This window comes from Squalius cephalus (assembly GCF_949319135.1).
Source record: "Squalius cephalus genome assembly, chromosome: 3".
Lineage (NCBI taxonomy): Eukaryota > Metazoa > Chordata > Actinopteri > Cypriniformes > Leuciscidae > Squalius > Squalius cephalus.
This window is the reverse complement of record NC_137124.1, coordinates 32,779,717-32,802,563: the sequence shown is the minus strand read 5'-3', so window position 1 is coordinate 32,802,563 and position 22,847 is coordinate 32,779,717. Positions and strand designations below refer to the sequence as shown.

Sequence of the window (22,847 nt, the reverse complement as noted above, 5' to 3'; positions counted from 1 at the left end):
TAGCCAGTTAAGCAGCAGCAGACCCTTGCTAACATCTGGCTGCAATCAGCAGAGGAAATCCGCTTCTTTGCCTTTTGTTCTATTTATTCACAAACCCATGCTGGAATTGCAATGTTTATTTAAAGTAATACTGCCCGTACAACTACTGTACAGAGAGACATTTGGACGTTTTTTACATAGAATTACATTTCCTAAACAATTGTCTCTGACAACGCCTGTGGTTATTCTGCATTGTGGTGTTGTGGCTTTAATGTTTTGCATGAACAGAATTGTAATTGGGCTGGAGTTTCAGCATTCTGCAGCAAGTGTATCAGAGACTCTGATTCATCAGTTAGCTCAGAATTACACATTTCATCCAGTACCTCAGTGTGTGACTTTCCACTGGCTTGGTTGCTATTATGTGTATGCAGTTTGTTGTGGTAGATAATCATTGAAAAGTGTCGCTTGTAACAGACCTCCAAATAATTTAATAGTCATTTACTAACATATATTTGTTAAAAAATTAAGCATCACAATGACAAAATCTTACTTACACAATTAACGAGTGCCACAGTATTGTGTTATGGAAAACATTGATTCATTAAAATGTTCAATCATTTCCAAAAAGAAAAAAGACAAAACTAAAAATGCCAAATGTGGTTTAGTTTTTATTAACACTTTTACAGTACAACAGTGACTCAGTGAAGGAAAAACATGCTGATCCAGAACATTATGGAATAGAATTTCCCAAAGACGCAACACATATGAGTGTTTCTGACAGACAGGTCAGAGCCTTGGCTGCATGAAAACATAACCAGTTCAAACGTTTCTTCATGGTGATAAAAACCATATGGATGTCAGTTACACAGCTTAAATAAGCATTTGCACAACTCGCAGGCCAGCTCTGCACACCCGGCTGACTATGAAAATAATTAGTGTGTGAGCTGGAGCCCTTGTGGTGGCTAAGCTCACAGCTAACAACCCCCCGAAGAGCTTCTGTGCGAGCCCCCCTCAAGGTCTGTGTGTATGGAGAGTCTAGAGGGACAAACACAACTGTGGCTTTTCAACAATGCTCTTTCTCCCATTGCTGCAATGTTTACTTTTAGAAATAATGGAAAAAAGAGCTTTGTAAATTAGGTAAACATATGACGACCTCATGATAATTGTATTTTATAGCTTTGCATTTGCTTAAAGGGGAGGGGGGGGGGAGGGTATTTAAGATTATGGACAGACAGGAAGTGAAATAAGCAGATAATCAGTGTGTTTCAAGGAATATACTGGGGGGAAAAAAAGTGTGACAAAGCCAAGTAACACATAATTATACATGAAATTTTGAAGTAGAAACTCTGAAATAGTATTTTCTTATAAAACTTACTTCAACAAATTTTGTTTTATTTACAATTTCTATTTTATAGCGATAGGTTTCAATGAGTGAAATATATATATATATATATATATATATATATATATATATATATTGTGTGTGTGTGTGTGAGTTTTAAACAAAAATAAAAAAAATTGAAAGTCTCTAATGCTCAACAAGGCTGCATTTATATGATCAAAATACAGTAAAAACAGCAATAGGGTTATATAAAATGTTATATTTTACATCTGATACTTTATATTATATTTGTTATACTGTTTTATATTTAAAATTTTTTTAATTTATTCCTGTGATGGCAAAGCTGAATTTTCAGCATCATTACTTCAGTGTCGCATGATCCTTCAGAAATCATTCTAATATGCTGATTTGCTGCTCAAGAAACATTTCCTATTATTACCCATGTTGAAAACAGTTTTGCTGCTTATAATTTTTTTTGGAAACCATGATATTTTCCTTTTTATTCCATCAATCCTTGCTTCTTTTTTCAATCCTACAGCTCTGTAAATATTTCAGCTGGTCATCTGTATGTGTGTGGTGTGAAGTGTCATTTAGTCAGGTAAAGTGCAGCAGGGCAGACTGTTAGAGGTGAAGAAGAGTGAGGGGGCAGATGGAAGAGTGTAACTGTAATGGGATGTGAAAGGGAGAGACCGACAACTAATGTGCTTCCTGTGTTCTCCCCTCTTACTTGTCATCTCTCCCTCTTTCACTCAGAAAGACCATCTCTCGGTTTCTGGATATGCGTGAGTGTGTGTGTCCAGTGAGTGTCTGCTGATGTGTGTGAGATGATGATGATGTGTCTACTTGTATGTGAAAGAGTAAAAAGAGAGTGTGTGATGAGAAGGAAATGAGAGGTGACTGAGACGTTCACTTAGCAGACAGAATTATATTAACAGTGACAGACACCTTTCTATGCATATCAGCAGTGTGTGTGTGTGTGTGTGTGTACACCTTTCGCTTTGGTCTGTGTGTCTGAATTTTCGTGCATATGGTCCTTCTCATGTGTAATTTCACTTAATGTCTTTGATGAGCTTGTTATTTATGCAAACGTTACTGGGTGTGACTAGACTGATTCTTGTCTTTGGCACAGGTGGATTGTAGATTCATCTGTATGAGAGAGTGAATGCATGAATGTGAGCAGTATGACTTAAGATGATGTGATTTGGCACTGACCTGAATTCATATACAAGCGTTATCCATCTGATTCTTCGGGATATTCACTTCTCTAAAAAAGGAAAGAAAAAAAAAGAACAATTAAAAGTAACTTCAATAATGTGTTGTGATTCATAGTGTTATCAAGCCATATATACAGTATATGTGTATATATGCATCCTTGCTGAAAGTTACAATAGTAACCGAGACGTTCCCTATCTGTCAGTCACTTTGACGTGGTGTTGATGGCTGACACTAGGGGTCTCCCGGGGAAAATACCACAACAGCTGAACCGTGTTGTGAGGTTTTTGAGGTACAGATGTTAGCAAGCCCAGCGTGCCGGGTAACAAGCGCACTCGCAACCTACCCAACGACCCACTTAAGCCATGTAGTCCTTCGTACCACACAGGAACATATAGGACAGTACTTACGATAGGGTCGCTTCAGTCAGTCTTTTGACCTTTTCTCTCAAACGCAGCGACTGCCAGCAGAGATGGAGCTCTGCCTAGGGGAAGACATAGGTTTACCATTAGGGAAACATTATATGGGATTACTATCAGGGAATAACTACATATGGAGCAACTAGCCCAAGTATATGGACTGGCCTGAAAAGGGCATGCATCATGAGTTCTGTCAGGACCACTATCGTCAAAGAGGATTAAGAATAAGCATACAGTTTGAATTGGTGGTATGATTCTGTTCTGGGCAAGAACTCCCTGCCCCATCCATGAAGTCTAGTATGGATAAATGCAGGGAGAGCAGCGATAACCCCCCTTAGGGTAACATAACATAACAGAACCAACATAAAGGTATTGTGATATCATTAATGTTCTTAATGACAATAATTTAATGTAACAATATAATTCAAGAAGAATTAGTCTGATTCGAAGAGGAATATCAGAAAGCCAAGTCCTGACAGGACGAGAGGAGGAGCTGGGGATGGAGGAGTGTAATTAGCTCCTGAGCCACATGATAAAGCTGCTGATAATACTGAATGGACCTTATATATAGGGATGCAGTGATAGGTGTCATATTCCTATAGGTAGACATGGATCAGCTGAGAGTCAGCTGATACAAGCTTGACTAGCGTGACCTCCCAGAACTAACACTACGCTTGATTTCTGTCAGGACCGCTATCGTCAAAGATGATTAAAAAATTAGCATACAGTTTGGATTGGCGGTATGGTTCTGTTCTGGGCAAGATGGATAAGATGCAGGGAGAGCAGCGATAACCAACCACTAACTGACTGCAAAATCAGTCTTTTGCCTGAAATCACTCTTTCAGTCCCTTTTTTTCCCCTTCTCTCATTTTGGTACTGGAAAAAGAATGACTCTGACACTGGAAAACAGATAAAAAGAGTACATTTTGGAAAGGAGCAGCATGTCCCTCTGAAATAGCAGACTGGGGGCAGCGTTCCCCTTACATGATGGGAGTAGCAGTGAAGGGGTGCTCTTCTGTTACAAGCAGCTGAGAAGAGCAGCATGTCCCTTCTGTTTGCATCACTGAATCATTATTTTCATTATTATACTTGATAGGTTTAAGCATAGCATGTTGGCAGCGACAGGCATGTTGCCAATGACAACAGATAAGTAACGCATATTGTCAATATGATTACAAGCCATACAAAACGAGCATGTTACCGAAAACAACTAGATCAGCTTTAAGAAACACTTATGTTGGCGAATCCGGCGAATTCCCCGGAAATGGATCAGGTCAGAAGGGCCATCTTCACAGAGAGGTTACTTAGCTCTACTGATTCCAAGGGCTCAAAAGGAGCTCTCTATAGCAAGACTACAGATAGATCCCACGAGGGAACAAGGTATGGCCCAGGAGGATTTAACCTCCTGGTGCCCCTGAGGAATCTGATTATCAGGTCATGCTTCCCTAAAGACTTACCATCCACTGCATCGTAATGTGCTGCTATGGCAGCCAGATACACTTTCAAGGTGGAAGGGGACAGCCGGCCCTCCAACAAGCAAAGCACTGACCTGACTGTGCATCTTTGTGGGTCTTCCCCTCAGGAAGCACACCAGTTAGCGAAATTAAAGTGACTCCTTAAAGCTCCAAGAACCAAGTCCAGGTGGGCCAGTATGGCGCAACCATCAAGACTTGTTCTTCATCCTCCCTAACTTTGCACAACGTCTGTGCAATCAGGCTCACTGGGGGAAATGCATACTTGCAAAGGCCCAGGGGCCAGCTGTGTGCCAGCACGCCCATGCTGAGGGGGGCCTTGGTCAGGGAATACCACATCGGAGGATTCCTAGGAGTCTCCACTCCCCCTGAAGAGAGACGGCCACCATGTTGGGAAGCCACATGTCCCCATCCTGTGGCTGTACTGGAACACCTACCTTGCTCCGTAAGCCCCAACTGGAACCGGCCTGTGACGGCTGAGGAAGCTGCACATCCTCTGAACTTGCCACACTGACCTGTGCGGGGGGTTGTGTGAGTCGCGTCCGAACATGAGGCGGTACGCCAGTCATCATGGCGGGGCTGAGAATTATGTGACCCAGATAATGTGGAGGCTGCTCTTTCTTTAAAAATTTGGGTCCCAGTGCCACTTTGACGAGTGGTGGAACAAAAAGAAAATTAAACCAAAGATTCTGCTCTGCGGATGGGCTGTGGGCTCAGGCTGCAGCAGAGCTGATGTGAGGGAATGAATGAGGAGATGATGACATTGGCGGCCTGTAGGTGGCGGTGGAGTCACGCCACGGGAAGATGTGATTAATCGCCTCTGTCTGCTTCTGGACTGGTGGGCAAAGTCCTTGACAGTGTCCCTGAAGAGACCATTTTCTGGGATTGGGGCGTCAAGAAAACGGACCTGTCTACCTCCCTCATCTTAGCAAGGTTAAGCCAGAGATGGCGCTCCTGGACCACTCAGAGAGCGAAGTCGGTCACCTAGTGCAATTCCTGTATCAATCCCGGCTCAGAACTACCCTCGTGCTTTGGCCTGATAGACCTCAGGATGGCCATGGCATGCAGGGCGGAGGTGGCCTGTCCAGCAGCACTGTAAGCCTTCGCCATTAGAGCCGAAGTTAACTTACAGGCCCTGGATGGGAGTTTGGGACGATTCTGCCAGGTGGCAGCATTTTGCAGGCATAAATGCACCACAACCGCATGCTCCATCTGTGGAATGTCCGTATACCTTCTGGTCGTCCCACCATCAAGAGTAGTGAGGGTGGAAGAACTTGTAAAGCAAGATTGGCAGTGAAAGGTGCCCTCCACAACCTGGTCAGCTCTTCATGCACTTCTGGAAAGAAAGGGACTGGGGCCAGGCATGGCTGTGAGTCGCATTCCGAGCCCAGATACCAATCATCCACCCACGAAACGCTCGGAACAGGGAGGAGGATTCCGCTCTAGCCCGATGTTCGCGGCGACTTGGGCAAGCATGGCTGCCAACTTTGCATCAGACTCAGACTGAGCTACCGCACCTGAGGGTGGGAGCCCAGCTGATTCCTCAGCATCGGAAGGCATAAACCCATCCTCTGATGCTGCTATCGGTAGTTTTTTTCCTCATCCAGAGCCCCAAATGAGAAGTCAGATGCACCGCCAAAGTCATCTGGGAACTCCACCGTGTGCAACGTGCAAGAAGAGTAACGGGATTGACCTGGTGGAAACCCTCATATTACTCTCAGCCCTAGCGGCAGCAGCCTTGTACATCACATAAGGACCGGGATGAGCAACTGAGCTGACTTACCAGAAAAGAGAGTTGTGATTGCAACTTTGCCATGGTCATGTTCTCACAATGAGGACAATCTACAAACGCTGTCTCAGCGTGGGTGAGACCCAAACACTTGAGGCAGCGATCGTGACCGTCCGAAACTGAAAGACATCGACCGCATCCAGAAACACAGAAAGGCATCTTTAAAAAGAAGTTATCCGTCTCCCTTTTATACCCATGCCATTGCATGCCACTGTCCCGGGGAGTGGCATGCAAATTCCACTCACCAATTCTCACTGGAGTATCAGAGGTTTTTGGGGCTCCCAACTACGACCCCTAGTGTCAGTCATCGACACCACACACCACACTCGGAACAGTTTTTTAGCATTATTATTATTATTAATAATAATAATAATAATAATAATAAATGTTTCTTAAGCAGCAAATCAGCATATTAGAATGATATCTGAAGGATCATGTGACACTGAAGACCGGAGTGCTGGCTACTGATAATGTAGCTTTGCCATCACTAATTACATTTTAAAACATATTCAGACAAGATATTTTAAATTGCAATATTTCACAATAATACTGTTTTCACTGTATTTTTATCAAATAAATGCAGCCTTAGCAAGCATAAGAGACATAATAAATAAGAATTTAAAAAACATAAAATTATACCACTCAAATTTTGAACGGTAGTTCAAATATAGAGAGATTTTATTGATTAAAGAACTAAATTAAAGAAACAAAGCAATAGAGACACTAAATGTATCTGTTACAATATATAATGTCAAGTCAAAGCAGGCTGCATACCTACTAATAATATAAGAATGTTGTATTTTTTTTTTTTCTTTCTTCAGTAAAGGCATTAAGAGACCTACCACTGGTTCTCCAATGATGTGCAGTAGTGTAAAATTGCTGTGTAAGAGTGGAGAGCTGTTTTGCAGAGGAGTTTGGAGCTCTGTTACCTTCTCACCTGCTTTCAAAAATAGAGACAAAGAGGTCACAAAGCTGAATTAATGATATGATTATAGTGTCCACTTAATACTGGTTACCATGGAGCCAACCGCTCATAGATCATGATCCAAGTCTGAGCATCTGAGACTGACATTATGATGGAGGCCTTTATTTTTACTCACAGACTGAAGCATTGTAATTATGGATAGAAGTATTACGAACCATTCGTGGGCTGGTTTATTTTTTTCTGCATGTAGTTAAAAGCATGTAGTTATTCACATTATTGAGTTGAAAACAATTTCTGTTATTCAAAGTAGATATTGATGTACCATATCAGAATTTTTTTTTTTTTTTCTATAGAGAAAAAAATATATATTGTGGAGCTTATATCAGCACTAAAGGGAATAAATACCTCACATTAACCCCTGAAATCAAAAGCTTTTCTATTTTCTTTCTTTTCAGTCATGAAAAACGACCGTAATCAAAATGTAAAGCACAACTCGCTTTTACAACTAAGTGCTTTTCCCCTTTCTCTCTGAAAAGCCTGGCCTCTGCCCAAGAGAAAGCTAGACTTTTATGTCCAACATTAATTTGCTCAGATCAAACCATTTTGCAGACACTTTGCATGACATTTGGCTGGGGAACACAGTACTAAAATACAGCTGAACACTGGCCACAATGAGCCCAGGAAAACCAGCAGGCTTCATTTCATTTAGTCATTACACACGCAGTGTGAGCCTATTCTGTATTATTGCCATTGTATTCACGGTTTTGAATTGTTGGAAGCGTGTGCGCACACATGGAGATCATGCACCGTGTCTTGTATCTAACGTGTAATTAATGTACTCATTTAATTAGTCACTGCACACATACACACAAACACAGACACAAACCATCTCCTATAGTAGATCTGAGGAAGTATTTTCATTGAGGAAGAAAATCATTTACCATTTTATTATTATTATTTATTTAGCCCTGGTGATTGTGCACTCATACATTTGACTTTTGACGTGCACTTCTTTTTTAGAATTCCTGTGTGCCCTTCCTCCTGCACCTGTTATAGGCTCGTACAAACTGAGCCCTGTTTGAGTCTATGATGGTTAGATGAATGATTAACTATTATCAGGTGTGAGACACATCACTTCCTGCTTATAAAGAGGACAGTTTCTCCATATCAGATCCCATTTCAGAAGGGAAAACCTTCTCAGAGAACTCACACACGTTAGAATTTGGACTCAGTGAAATGCTTTTCAAGGTAAAAATAGAACTCATATCACTGGCAATACCAGCCAAAATAGCTACTATGAATGATATGTTTCATTTTGAGAATTTTCAAATTTGATTTTAAAGGTCCCATTCCATGGATTATTTTTATTATTTTATCATGTTTCCAGGGGTGCCCTTATAATGTTAGTATGTTTTTTAGATCAAAAATTGTTATAATTTAGAAGTAAAAGGCATATTTCCTAGCCTGATTTCATTCCCTGGTTTGAACACCCTGTTTGAAGGGGCGTGTCTGCTGTGAGACTTCAGTGTAAACGCCCTCTGCTGTGATTGGCTGAAATGCTTGCATATGAAATATCTGGCATTACATGTGGAACTATCTGGAAAACTTTTACTATTACAGCTATTATACGTTTTTACTATTACAGCTATCGGGATTAACGAATCGTGAGAAGTTTTTTAAGTATTTAGATCTATTTCAATCACATAGAAAATTGCAGTGATGATGAGCATTGAGCAGATGACAGTCTGTTGATCGCGTGAAAGATCTTATCATTGCAACGCAGTTTCTGCACTCTCACTAATGATTTCACCAATGCAAACATGAGGCATATAAATACAGTAAGAGCTTCGTTGTGCAGTGTAACAGCGTCATTGATTTCATAACGAGTTTTGGCAAGTGTCCATATAAACTCGCGCTGTGTGTCACCGACAGCAGCTTGGCCGATTGGAAAGGGATTGTTCTGTGATCGCTTTCTGTATATTAATCACAGTTTAAGTAAGATTATTTTCATCCTACTAAGAGAAACGATGTGAAGTTGATCGCTACTTCCATATTAAATCACTACTTGTACTTACCGCTTGCTGGAATATAGTTGAAACTGCCCCCTTCGTCAGTATGAAACGCTGAGAGAAGTCTGCTTGATATTATCCCAGGTTAGAAAAACAGTCCGTGGTGAAATGGACAGAGCAAACTAACAACTTCGAATTAAACTTTTGCGGTATCCGATTATAGATAAACATCAACCGTCTGTTGACATTTCGCCATCAATACGCCTGTGTTCCTGTGGGCAGAGTTTAGTCTAAACACGGTTCTGGTGATGTCACTAAAGCAGGAAGTAGAGGGGTGTAGTCCAATCCAGGCGTTTTTTTGTAGTCAACTTCTGTTAAATAAAATATCTCGCTTGGCATTGAACTTTGAGCGTTATAATTTTACAGATATTATTTATACTCTAACAACAACTAAACTAGTGTGTAAATTATTTACACACTAACTAAACTTTGAAACATGGAATCGCATGCAACGGGACCTTTAATTAAATACAAAGTGCTGAAATCACATCATGCTTTTATCACATTTGCATGTTAAATCAAACTCCTTTCTGATACATTCTGTGCCAGTGTATTTTAAACATGCCCTTGATAACTCTCAGATGGACGTAAGGAGAATATGTGGAAGTGCTGATTTACACTGGCAGGAAACATACAGTAGCCAGCTCACAAGTGTCACTTCTTCTAGCGTCTGGCTTTAGCCACAGGAATGCTAATCATTGGGCTGTAAAGGCGAGCCTCTGGGTGCACTTTGTGTCTCTCATTGTAAACCAAGTCAGCCAGGAGTCAACATGATGACATCTGATAGTGTGTGTGTGTGTGTGTGTGTGTGTGTGTGTGTGTGTGTGTGTGTGTGTGTGTGTGTGTGTGTGTGTGTGTGTGTGTGTGTGTGTGTGCACTGATATGGGTATTTGAATTTGTCTTCTGATCAGATTTCTATTCAAAAGCAATGTGTCACATTGTTCAGCTGTAATGTGATTATTGGTTCTACTGAGTGGGATCTTGTTTTATTTTTTTCTCTCTCATCTCTGAGTCAAATAATATAATAGTCTGCCTATCTATCTATCCATCTATTAAAAAAAATGATATAATTAGCTTGAAATTGCTCTAGCAACACACACACACACACACACACACACGCACACACACACGCACACACACACACACACAGGGTTATACACAGTGTACAATGGGGCTAAAGGCACACCTTAAGAAAATTGTGCTTTTCACTACTCCCAGTAGTACATGATAATGAGGAGGGGGATGAAAATAATTGTATGAAATTATGTATGTATGTATGTATGTATGTGTATGTATGAAAATAATTCATAAAAGTAGTTTATTTTGTTTAAAAAACGTATAAATGTATGGGGTGGCAAGGTGGGCCGTTTAGCCCACACATGGGGTAAAATCAGCATGGGGCCAAAGACATAGACATTATTGAAAACATTAATTTTGCTGAAGTATGTGTAAGTTAATACTTTAGCAAAATATGTACTATTTTATGTTTATTTTGATAAATAAAATAATACATTTTTGTTCAATAGATAATAATACTTAATACTGTAATTAAAATGTTAAGATAAAAATATATTTTAAAAAATACAGAAACACGATTATTTTAAAAAGTAAAGATTCTAAGGCTACGTTTACGCGGAAACGATCTGAAGAGAAAACGCAAAAGTGATCACTTTTTATTCTGCGTTTAGACGAGCGTTATGTGGGGGAAATCTGCGTGCATATGGTGACACAAAAGTGTGTGAAATTCAATGTAGTGTGCTCTCCAGGCGGCTAGGTGGCAATGTGAAGTACTGATCGGTGCCTTCACTGTCTAGCAGACTTTTGCGTTTTTACCGTTCAGACGGGAACGCGACGGTGGAGCGTTTTTAAGATTTCCACTCTGGAGGGTGGTTTCACTTTTTTGCGTTTTTAAGCACCAAAAACGCCGTCGCCGTCTAAACGAAAGGCACATCTGATAAAATATTTTTACGTTTTCACCCGCAAGCGTTCTCGTGTAAACAGGGCCTAAAAACATTTAAGGAAATCCCATAATAATTTAATATAGATTTACACTAGTAACAATACATGATATTTTCTATATGGTATGATTAAAATCATATTTTTTTAATATGATGGTTGCATTATGGTGATTATCTCTAAGGTAGACATCTGAATCTAACCATCCCATGTCAATAAATGGAAAAGTCAGCCAGCTATTTCCTATCATGTTAATTATTGCGCCTTTCACCCCAACAGCAGGGGCGCCTTTTACCCCAAATACCAAACTTTTACATTTTCTTCCATTATTGAAAAACTTTTTCTTTAATTACCTTGAACAAAACAGAAAATCATTAACAAGACCTTTGTTAGTACATTTTAAAAACATCTATTATTCGATCAAATTATCACAGAATCAACTTTCTGCCCGCGATCACGTCAAGGATCAGCCAAATTTCCACGTGCATCTTAAAAAGCAGATGTTTTGGAAAGTGCTGCAGCAATTTTTTGTGCCGTCTAGTGGTTCAGAGGAAAATAAAATTAAAGGCGCCTTTTACCCGGGTGTGCCTTTAGCCCCATTGTACCCTATCTACACTGACCCGATCAGATTTGTTTTTGATCAAAGTAGTGACTTGTCCCTACTGTAAGTATATTTATTCCAACCCGATCTCACAGAAAAACGTAACTATTTTACGAGGTGGTGATTCCAAATGAATTTGTCTAATGCGAATGTGCATGAAGGTCCATCCCTAACCCCACCCCTAAACATACCCGTCATTGGGGCGTAAGCAGAACGTATGAAAACGTACACATTCATACAAATAAGCCACCAATTCGCCAAAACGTAAAATAGTTACAAATTGCCATGTGGTTGTGTTGATTCATTCTTATCCCTTTTCTTTCACTTTATCTCTCTGTCATTAGACTCTCCTAGAGTGTTTCGAGGTGAGGCTTCTGCTTAGGAGGGCTGAAAAATAGATGGAGCAGAGAATGTCAGCGTAAGATAAACACCAGCATAGTGAAGTGGCTCTCACACGGTTGACAAGACAGCAGAAAGAGAGAGGGAAAGAGGAAGAAAGGTTGATCTTTTAGGCCAGATGTGGCTAATCTTTGATTTTTTTTTTCTTCTTCTCCAGCACTCCTTGCTTGTTTGTAAACCCTTATAATGTTGTTCCATAACTTCTAATCTCCCCCTCATTCTTGTGTCACAGTTACCATGTCTTTTCTTACAGTTTCCAGAGTCTGATTTCCAGGGTGGGGTCTTTTGACAGGTGGCTGATGGGAGTTTTTGTGTTTAATGGGGAAGGAAGTCCGACAGAGAGAGGTTGTATCAGCGTTACATCACATTTAATTAATAAAGCAGGCCTGCACAAATACAAAAAAAAAGTGTGATTAATGGATTAATGTCATCGCTGGCACACAGCCGTAGCATTAATGGCCGCATGGGGTAAACACACAAACACACTCTTAGGCGCTTTATCTCTCTACATCACTTAATGCACTCGATTCTTCATTATGAATAGAAGAAGGTAAAACAGCCACAATAAAAAAAAAAAAAGAATGCCATTTGCAGAAGGGAAAAACGGCCAAGTGGAATGTAAAAAGACAGCAGCTATATTTACAGCAGTATAATGACAGCAAGTTATAAAAAGTTATGAAAACTCATTTTGGATTATCCCATTCCAGCTCAGTCACAATCAGTGACTCATCCCAATCCCTGAATCATGACACTCATTCCAATGGATATAGATTGTGCTCTCTAGTAATATCAACCTCATGGGAGCAGAATACTGGGAGGAAACCCAGTCAGGAAGCCAGAATGAGTCAAGCTCCATCTGCTCTATAAAAACACACATATGCCTTGATTGAAACACTGGATTTTACGAAACAATATATGGTTGCATTGAATTCTGCTTTTCTTTAAAGAATCCCTGCACACTAATCTAAAAAAATATAATATTTTGGTCAATTAAATCTCAGCAATGCCTGTGTCTTAAAATAATGATAGCCTTGTTTGATGGTCAGTTCTGTTGACCTTGAAGGTCTGCATTTCAGAGCTCACTTGCATCATTATTAGCGCTAAAACCGAGCCGGGGCTATTAGTTATTCCGTTAGGAGCTGTGAGCCGGGCTGGCCGTGTTTGTCTGGTTTTCATTGGGGTAAACATTTGTTCCAGTTGTAGATGTTGTGCGGCAGGAACATGAATCAGGGACGAGAGGCGGAAAGAGCTCTGACAGCTGCAGCTCATTACCACCACCATTACTGCTATAGGGGGCTGCTGGGGGAAATTCCTCCTTCCAGGGAAAACGTTCCTGTTTACCATACAGCGCCGTGGATCAGGTCCCGCACACAGAGATGCAAGGCAATCACATGCAGGCTTATTCCCACACACAAAATGAATGAAAATGTGCCATTTTGCACACACACACACACACACGTTCTTATATCCACGGTCATGCTCAAATACGCACACACACTCGCTTCCTCTCCCACGCACATCATGTGCACTCTCACGCACTAACAATCAGTCTTTATTGTGAGCTGATACTAGTACCTCCGCCCCAACCACTTCATGTCCCTCACACACATGCTCACATGTTCCTTCAATCACGACTGACTCATGCCTGCTTTACGTCATTCCGTCCAATCAGACAGAGTTCCATGGGCCCATTAAAGTGAAAGTTGTTTTCTTTTACTTGGTCATTCTTTCACCACTACATCAAAGTCAAACATTCACTCATAATCAAGCTCTTCACCCACATCTGCTCATTTATTGTATAATCACAGTCACCCATCATATATCTCCTGCACAAACACACACCGCAAATCTTTATCTCACTCAGGAGCTTCAATCACTGTCTGTTTCGGCAATGATAATCTGCAGAAAATGCTTTCAAGATCAAAAAACTGCATACAGTCAATAATGGTGCTGACATCAAACCAGGAAACTATTGAGCTAAACCATGTAATTTGAACTGATTTCTTTGGTATGTAGCCTAATTGCTGTGAATTAAAATAAGATAAAAAAAGACCATAATGGCCTACTTGCGTATCATTTTATATGTTTATTCGAAAAATCCTACATACAAAATTGAATACACCTCTCTGTTGAGCATGTCTTAATAGCTGTGTAGGTGTAGAGTCAATTTTAAAATATCAAATGTCTTGATTTAAAAAAAAAAAAAAAAAATCACATAATTTGTGCTTGTGGCTCATGTGACTCCCCACAAATTGTATGATATTTGAAAACTAAAAATACTTTTTACACTTAAATTAATGAACAACTTTCTTTAAAAAAAAAAAAAAAAAAAAGAATAATAATATATATATATATATATATATATATATATATATATATATATATATATATATATATATATATATATATCATTTATATATATATTAGGGCTGTCAAAAGATTAATCGCGATTAATCGCATCCAAAATAAAAGTTTGTGTTTACATAATATATGTGTGTGTACTGTGCATAATTATTTTGTATATATAAATACACACACATGCATGTATATATTTAAGAAATATTTGCATACATATACTGTATATATATTTATATAGTTTATATTATATATAAATATAATTTTTTTTATAGATAAATAACACATTTTTCTTAAATATATACATGCATGTGTGTGTATTTATATATACAAATTTAATTATACACAGTACACACACATATATTATTAAAAACAAACTTTTATTTTGGATGCGATTAATCGCGATTAATCTTTTGACAGCCCTAATATATTATATATATATATATATATATATATATATATATATATATACCAAATAAAAATAAAAAACCAAATACTTTTGGTTACCACTGATTTCCACTGTAAAAGAGAGACATTTCTCAAAATATCTTCTTTTATGTTCCACAGAAGAGAGAAAGTCATAAAGGTTTGGAATGACATGAGGGTAAAATGATGACAACATTTTTGGGTGAACTATTTTGAGTCAACTATTTATTTAAACTTGATTTTATTTTTTTAATTATTATTATTATTATTGTGTGTGTGTGTGTGTGTGTGTGTGTGTGTGTGTGTGTGTGTGTGTGTGTGCCTTTATCATATATAGACTTCTTTATATTTGTTGTTGACCCTCACATCAAACCTCTGAAGTAACACATTTCTCCCAAATGTTCCTCATCTTCCAATCTAACCCGATTTGGCTTTAATGACCAAAACATAAGCTACAACTGATAGAACTGGGCAATGTTTTAATTTTTTTCTGCTGCTCTCCTTGAAAGCATAAATCAAAAGAGATGAAAAAGCATCACATGTTTTGACTGCTCCCTCCTTCTCTGACCTATGCCAATTTTTATCTCAACCTGCTTTAACTTTGTAGATCAGACTTTAATTTTGAAGCGGGTCTGTGGGACAGTGATGAATTGGATATATCAAGCAGGGCTTAAATTACCCTCTCCCTGGTGGCAGAGGATGGGAAGGTGCCGGAGAAAGAGGTATGAGAGTGGGGAGGGGGGGCACTCCATGACCTAGTAACAGGCAGAGAAAGAGGGCTGGTCAGCACTTGCCCTCTCAACCCTGCAAGCTAGCACACCCAGAGAGAGAGAGAGAGAGAGAGAGAGAGAGAGAGAGAGAGAAGAGCAGCCCCCAACACTTAAGGTTCCTCTTCTGAGGAAGAAGGACATACCAGAGTGTGAGACACACATCAGCAGTAAGAGGCAGAGGAAATATCGTTCCTCTCTGAAGAGGCCAGCAGTCCTTTTCTTCCTCTGAGGGCACTTTAAATTTCAGAGCTGAACAACAATTGTGAGCCAAACTAGACGCATGGTGAACCAGTCCTAAATATGTTCTAATTACCTATAGTACACAATATACATATAAGACTCATACGATGCCCTGGAAGAGATCAGACTTTAGACACTTTTAGGCCAGTGTTTGAATTGGCATGATGCTATTGTACTTTATGTTGTATGTTGTTTTTTACATGTTTTTTATATCTGGCTATATTGCACATTTTAAATGGCTTTGATCTGTACTGCACTGCAAGTTACCTATATTACAATCAGATTACAATTCATTTTCAATGAGAGTGTGGAGCGAAAAAGAGAGTGAGTGCAATGTAAAACTGCCACAATTTGAGTGATATAGAAAAATATTCCGTGTGTCAAATGTGGGATCTGCTATATCTAGAATAGGCATTTGCTGCTTGCTACTGAATAAAAGTTGTGCCTCTCTTGAGTAGATCTCTCTGATGCCTCTTTACACACACTACTAGGAACAAGTGTGCCGTGAAGATGCGCGGTGCAGGAGAGCGTGAGCTCCAGAAGCGGGAAATCTCTAGCTCTAATTACGACACATGCTTTTTATAGCTGGCCAGGATCTAGTCCTAGCCATTATTTTCAGAGGACAAGGTGACGGTAAAGATATTTGCCCTCTTCAAACCACAAAAATGAGTTGGGTACCAAGCTGAGCATGTTCTGTGCGGGTCTAGCCTGATCTGACCCTGGTCTAGCACAGCTGGGTCTCATAGTCTCATGGGTGGTGTCACCATATATTAACCTTTATTCATAAGAGATGTTCCTTGAAACAATGTGAGTGCCTGCTGCTGCCCTGAGCCTAACCTGTGTATCTTATGCTGTGCTATATGTTGTATTTTATTTTGTATTGCATTGTAAATTGTTTTGTGTTTAATGTTGGGAGCAACTCAAATCCATGGATAGAGCAGTCTTACATGGCCAATAAACCCCAACTTTAACTTCGATACTATATTGATCACATCAAACTGCTAGTAAACATAATATAAAACATGCTAGTCAGTATGATAACTGTATAAATATTCAACAATGTTTTCAGTAATGCTGATCACACTTTAAAAAGTAGTAATGTGATCTAGAATTATTAATTAAAGTAATAAATGTATATGTGTGTATGTATATATATGTGTGTGTGTGTGTGTGTGTGTGTGTGTGTATATATATATATATATATATATATATATATATATCCTATTAAGCTATAAATGAATTACCCTTAAGTAATTTTTCATGGCTTAAATTGAAATCACACACACACACACACACACACACACTCTCTCTCTCACTCGCGCGCGCACACACACACACACACGTTTCCATGTTTTATGGACACTTAATGATTTTTATACTATACAAACTATATATTCTATTGTATATTCTACTCTTAAAACCTACCATCACAAAAAACTTTTAGCATTTTTACTTTTTTTTTTTTTTTTTTTTTTTTTTTACAAAAAACATCATGCTGTATGTTTTAAAAGCAGTTATCCTCATGGGGACCAAAAAGATGGTATTACTACCATTGTGGGTCCCCACAAAGAAGGGTTTACCAGGACCACACACACACACACACATGGTTTCGCTATCTTTGCGGTGATTCTTCATAGGCATAATAATTTTTATACTGTACAAACTGTATATTCTATCCCCTTACACTAACCCTACCATCACAGAAAACTTTCTGCATTTTCAAAAAACATCACTTAGTATGATTTATAAGCCGTTTTCCTCATGGGGACCAACAATTTTTGGATTGTGCCATCTTTTCCCATTGTGTCCCCATAATATAGGGTTTACCAGGCCACACACACACACACACACACACACACACACACACACACACACACACACAGTTATTTCCTTTAGGATTGTAAGGGAGGTTAAACATGCACCAGAGGTTATATGCACCTGATAGTTCTCACTGTAGAAACATCTCAATCCTGCTTATGCTACCTCAATATAAAATGCCTCCAACCTAATGATATCACTGATAGGACAACTAATGTTAAATGAATAGTTAGCTTAGCTAGTCAAAATAACTACAAAATGACTGAATTCCACATTATAAACAGACTAACTAAACTTAACAGTCATTCATTTGAGCAGGAGTAAAAATCATGGTTTTCATGTCGTTTGTCGCGTTTGTTACTTGGCACTGCTTTATGTGATCGTACTGAGATTCTGGATGAATTGCGATCACAAAATGGAAAACAGGTGTTAAACTGGAGAGGGATTATGAAGCGTCTGGAATTGTGTTGAACTTTTGCATTTAGCACAATGAGACAGTGATTTTTTTTTTAATTATTTATTTTTCTAGATTTACAAAGGGGCTGAACTGATTAAAGTTGTTATAAGCTCTTGACGTTTTTTCCCCCTCAAAGTATTATGCCACCTCGCAAGATTTTGCGTAAAAAGAATGAAGCACTGCGTATTTCTTCACTATTCAACTTATGTGCATGGCACTAATTACGAATGCTTAGATTAAATTAAATTTTTTTTTTTTTTTTTTTTTAGACGCAAAATGTCTAACAAAAGAAAGATGTGTAGACGAATGAGGAAAAAGACAAACGAACAGAAGTTCACATGCCTGTAAAATAGTGCGCAAAATATAGCACTTTCCCTTCTTTCACTTCTTTAATTTCGTGCTTGCATCGGACACTTTTGGAAACCAGACTGAATGAACTGAAAGAGCTGAGGCTGAAATTTGGATTAGTTTGGGCAAATTAAATAAATTAATCTCCGGTATTTAGACATCTGTGTAATTAAAAAAGGCTGGAACTTTCCAATAAAGTATTAGTTTAGACTATAAAACGTATAGGATAAATATACGTGTATGATTAAAGTCATGTTGGGGTAATGCTCAAGCTTTAATGACTTGGATCCACTGGGGCTATTTCAGACTTTGCTCTCGGTTTAAAGGTAAAAACGAACTCTCAAATTTCTCCGACTAGTGAGAGCTCCACTAATATGTGGAGGCAAAAAAAACACACACACACACACACAAACCCACATATTTAAGACTTTTTTTTCGTTCTAGCACGTTTTTCGTATATTTTTCTGAATGTCAAAGTTCTAGTGTCTTTTTGGAGAATAAGACAGTATTTTCACATCGTCATGTGTGTTCATGCTCAGATTACACAAGCATTAATTTCTTCATTTTCAACTAGAAATTTTATGTAATAAAAAGTTATTTCTTTAAACTGAGCTAACAACAGTTTATAAAGCAGGAATGTTTTAACAAAGCCACCATGAGCATATTGCGGCAAATAAAACATAGTAGCGTTCCTGTTGTCTTCAGCGCATGTGGCAATTAAAATGAGCCTCCAAGTGGTACTGAATAACTCATTATTTATGATACAAATATTCTTTCTCTCTCTTTCTCATAGTGGCATATATGCAAAAACAAAATGAGACCAGCATTCCCAGAAATTAGGATATATTAATTTAATAGCAAAGGGTTCATTAAAGTATAAAGTTTATCTTTGTTTTAAGAATAATGTTCAGGTTCATTCACAGTCTTAGAAACTCTGTAATGTCATTCCATTCTCCCTCAATAACAATAAATCACAAGTCTGCATATTCTGAAAGACTGTGAATTAATTATAATAATAATAATAATAATGGATAAGTTGAAAGAAAATAAGACTTTTTAAGGTGCAAAGGCCTATGTTTCACGTTAAACAGATGCCTCTCGTCTTGACATTAAAAACAGTGGTTATTTGTTATAACAGTTAAAGACACATAAAATACCAGGACAAAACAGACTCTTGAAGGATATACCCATTGAGGAATACATAGAAAATCAAGTGAAACACAAGACAATCACGTACCTTTTCTTCTCTTTGGACAACTGAGCACAATGACAGTTAGTGCTGTGATTTTTGACAAAATAGCATTGTAAAACTTCCTACGTCGATGTTATTTAAAATAAAACATTTTGGGGGATTTTAGAATAAGCACATAAAAGGGGGCGGTTACAATGAACTGCGCGCTCACGTTCATGTACTCATGCAGCTGTTCTCCGTTACACACACACACACACAGAGTACATTTTTATATAAAGATGTTAGTTTATATATAGGCTATATATATATATATATATATATATATATATATATATATATATATATATATATATATATATATATACATATGCGATTTTCTCGTTCGTTAATTGTATAAATGTTTCAGTTTAGCTTAAGATCATTTAATCTAGGCTATATATAGCTTGAAAAGAACATTTAAAGGGAGAGAGTTTTTACCTGTTTAATTGCTGTTTAAGTCTTTGAGACTAAATCAGCCACAGTTTATTTGTGCTTATTGTAGTTTTACAGACATTCAAACTTTTAACAAAGTCGAAATTAAATTTGTGGTTCATAATTACAGTTGTTTTGCACATGCTCGTGCACTGAGGCCATCGGTGAAATATGGCTCTATAAATAAACAGTACGGTCCAGAATAGCCTGTTTCATATCCTTCACGTGGTAATCCATAGCAAATCAAGAAAAATACATTCACATCACTCTGCCAACTGCCATCGAGACTGAAAAGCCGGCTATCAAAAGAAAACGAGAAAAAAAAAGAAAAAGAAAACATTCTTTGCATCAACTTGTTTGTGAGTTGCTGTAAGATTTTAAGATTTTTAAATAGTTTTTTTAAACAAGTACGCTTCCATTACTCGTCGGTAGGCTATTATTAATAGTTGTTGCTATAGGTGTAGGCTAAGTAGCTAATAGAGAAAAACATTCGTCCACTAAAGTTTGAAAATAGGCTACATCCTCATATAGGCTACTTGGTACAGCGTTCCGATGCACCATTAGCCTAGGTAGCCTATAGCAATTGAATAAATCATTATTTCTTTTACAATAAAATCGGAATGCATCCCCCATAAAACAGTGTGATCTTGCTTTATACGTCGTTTGATGAAGAAGAGAAGCTTCCCGTAGTTAAAGCGACTCCGTGCGGCGCGCGCGCGCGTGTGTGTGTGTGTGTGACACTGATGGATGCGCCAATGGTTAGACGGACAGATGCTTGGGCGGATCTAACGGCATGCACACACACGAGTGAGTGAGATTGGGCAAAAACATCCCGGATCCGTGAAAGACTGCTCTTCCCTTTCAATCTCCCCCGTGAGCTCGGCGCGCGGACATTCAAGAGATTCTGGACATTCTAGTTTTAGTGAACGCTATACGACTCCAACTGCCCCCTTTCGAGGGCTCGATGCGATTCCCTTTGCGGGCAGATGAGTGAGAGGAGAAGACAGTACGAGGACTTTAGGGGAAGAGGCAGTGTCTGACAACTCACCCTCACCTAGTAAACAGAGGACACAGTTCCCATCTCCCTCTCTCATCCAATACGGACAACTTTGATTCTTCACTACAAAGAGTTTACGCTTGACTCCAGTTCACGCTAACAAAAACGAAAAATCAGCTCTTAATAACACTGTTTTTAATTGATGATGGACATATTTGGAAAATGTTGATCTTACCGTCTTAAAAAGTCCGTTCTGTGAAGAAAGCGTTTGATAAGGGATTTTCGAAAGTGACATTACAGAAGAGAAAAGGCGTCTCGCGCGCGCGAGGAAGACGCGTCTGCATCGCCCGTTGCTGTTTTTTAAATATCTGCTACGAGCACCACAAAGAAGGCTAAGAAGTGCTATTAGCGGCCAAGAAAGTGTTTGGCAATAGCTCAGTGATCCATGCTCTCGCAGCAGCAGCAGCTGAGGCGCAGCCCGAGTCAATCCCCTCCTTCTGATGTGCGTTATTACAAGCAGGAATACCCAATCAAACACCTATCGCATCGATTCTCTCAGCGGATTCCCAACGCGCGCGGACAAAATAAGCAAACGAGGCAGCGCGCGGGCGACAAGTCCGTCCATCTCCTCCAAGCTTTTTGTCTATTCCCCGGTTTGTTTATTATAAAAGAGATGGACGTTTGAAAGGCGGTGGGCACTTGGAGTCTTTTGGATTTTTACAGAAAGCTATCGGCGACAGCAGCGCAGATTTAAAAAAAAATATTTTGTATTTTTTTGTGTGTGTGTGTGTGCGTGTGTGTGTGTGTGTGCGTGCGTGTGCGTGTGTGTTGCTTTTGCGATTACTCGGACCGGATTCCTCATGGATAACACGTTTATTCAAGCTATCGAGTAAGTAAAGCTTTGCTCTATTACGTTCCTAAATCATTGATAAAGGCGACTGCTGCCTGCCTTGCAAGCGTACTACGCTTAAACAAAACATGAAGTCAGATTGTCGATTTGATACACTCCTATGTTAGAGTCAATCATTGCATATCTATAGTGTTGTGTTTGTGACCTGCTACTTTTACTATTAGAGTGCATTGGGGTTGGCTGCGGTAGGGAGAGAGAGAAAGAGAGAGAGAGAGAGACATATGCCTACCCACATGACATGAGCTAGCTAACCCATTCGAGATGGAAGGAGTTAATATGACAGTGCTTGATGTTTGCCTCTGTTTGCAGACTTTGAGTGACGCGATCATTTCGTTTTCCTTTAAGCTTGCCTGTTGCAGCTTCCAGCGCGGAGTGAGTGAGAATCGCACCGAGGCACGAGCGGTTTTTCTCCCCGCTGTAACGGCTCGACTCTCCGTCAAACCCAAAAGACGCGCGGGGGGAAAGAGAGAGAGGAAAGAGGGGGAAAATCCCGCTTCGTCTTCATCCTCTTCAGATCTTACCGTCTGATTTTTTGGTTTGAAAACTGCCGATACATGTCAGGCGTGTGAAAGCGCCCCAGGTGCCGTGTATCAGAGCAGAAGCGGAGCAGCTCTCGGGATCTCAGGGGCTCCTGAATAAAAAAAACCCTGAAAGAGAAACATGCCGCGGAGGAAACAGCAAGCGCCCCGGCGCTCGGCAG

The 22,847-nt window shown here is 39.2% G+C and overlaps 1 protein-coding gene and 1 long non-coding RNA gene across 4 annotated transcripts in view; one reads left to right on the top strand and one right to left on the bottom strand.

Annotated features, from left to right (window-relative positions):
- Positions 1–640: 640 nt before the first annotated feature.
- LOC307156065 lies at positions 641–22,713 on the bottom strand. 3 transcript variants are annotated; one of them, XR_013820650.1, is made up of 5 exons: positions 21,473–22,002; positions 21,295–21,393; positions 7,056–7,150; positions 2,534–2,585; positions 641–1,014 (listed from the first exon to the last, which is right to left on the bottom strand). It is a non-coding gene; the product is annotated as an uncharacterized lncRNA (long non-coding RNA). The 3 variants fall into 3 exon arrangements; XR_013820649.1 differs by lacking the exons at positions 21,295–21,393; positions 21,473–22,002 and adding an exon at positions 22,669–22,713; XR_013820651.1 differs by lacking the exon at positions 21,295–21,393 and having other exon boundaries at positions 21,473–21,999.
- The window catches only part of tshz3b (teashirt zinc finger homeobox 3b), a 38,811-nt gene continuing 38,330 nt past the window's right edge, over positions 22,367–22,847 (top strand). Inside the window, exon 1 of the mRNA XM_079867267.1 lies at positions 22,367–22,847. Coding sequence (XP_079723393.1) covers positions 22,808–22,847 — 40 coding nt within the window. The 5' untranslated portion in view covers positions 22,367–22,807.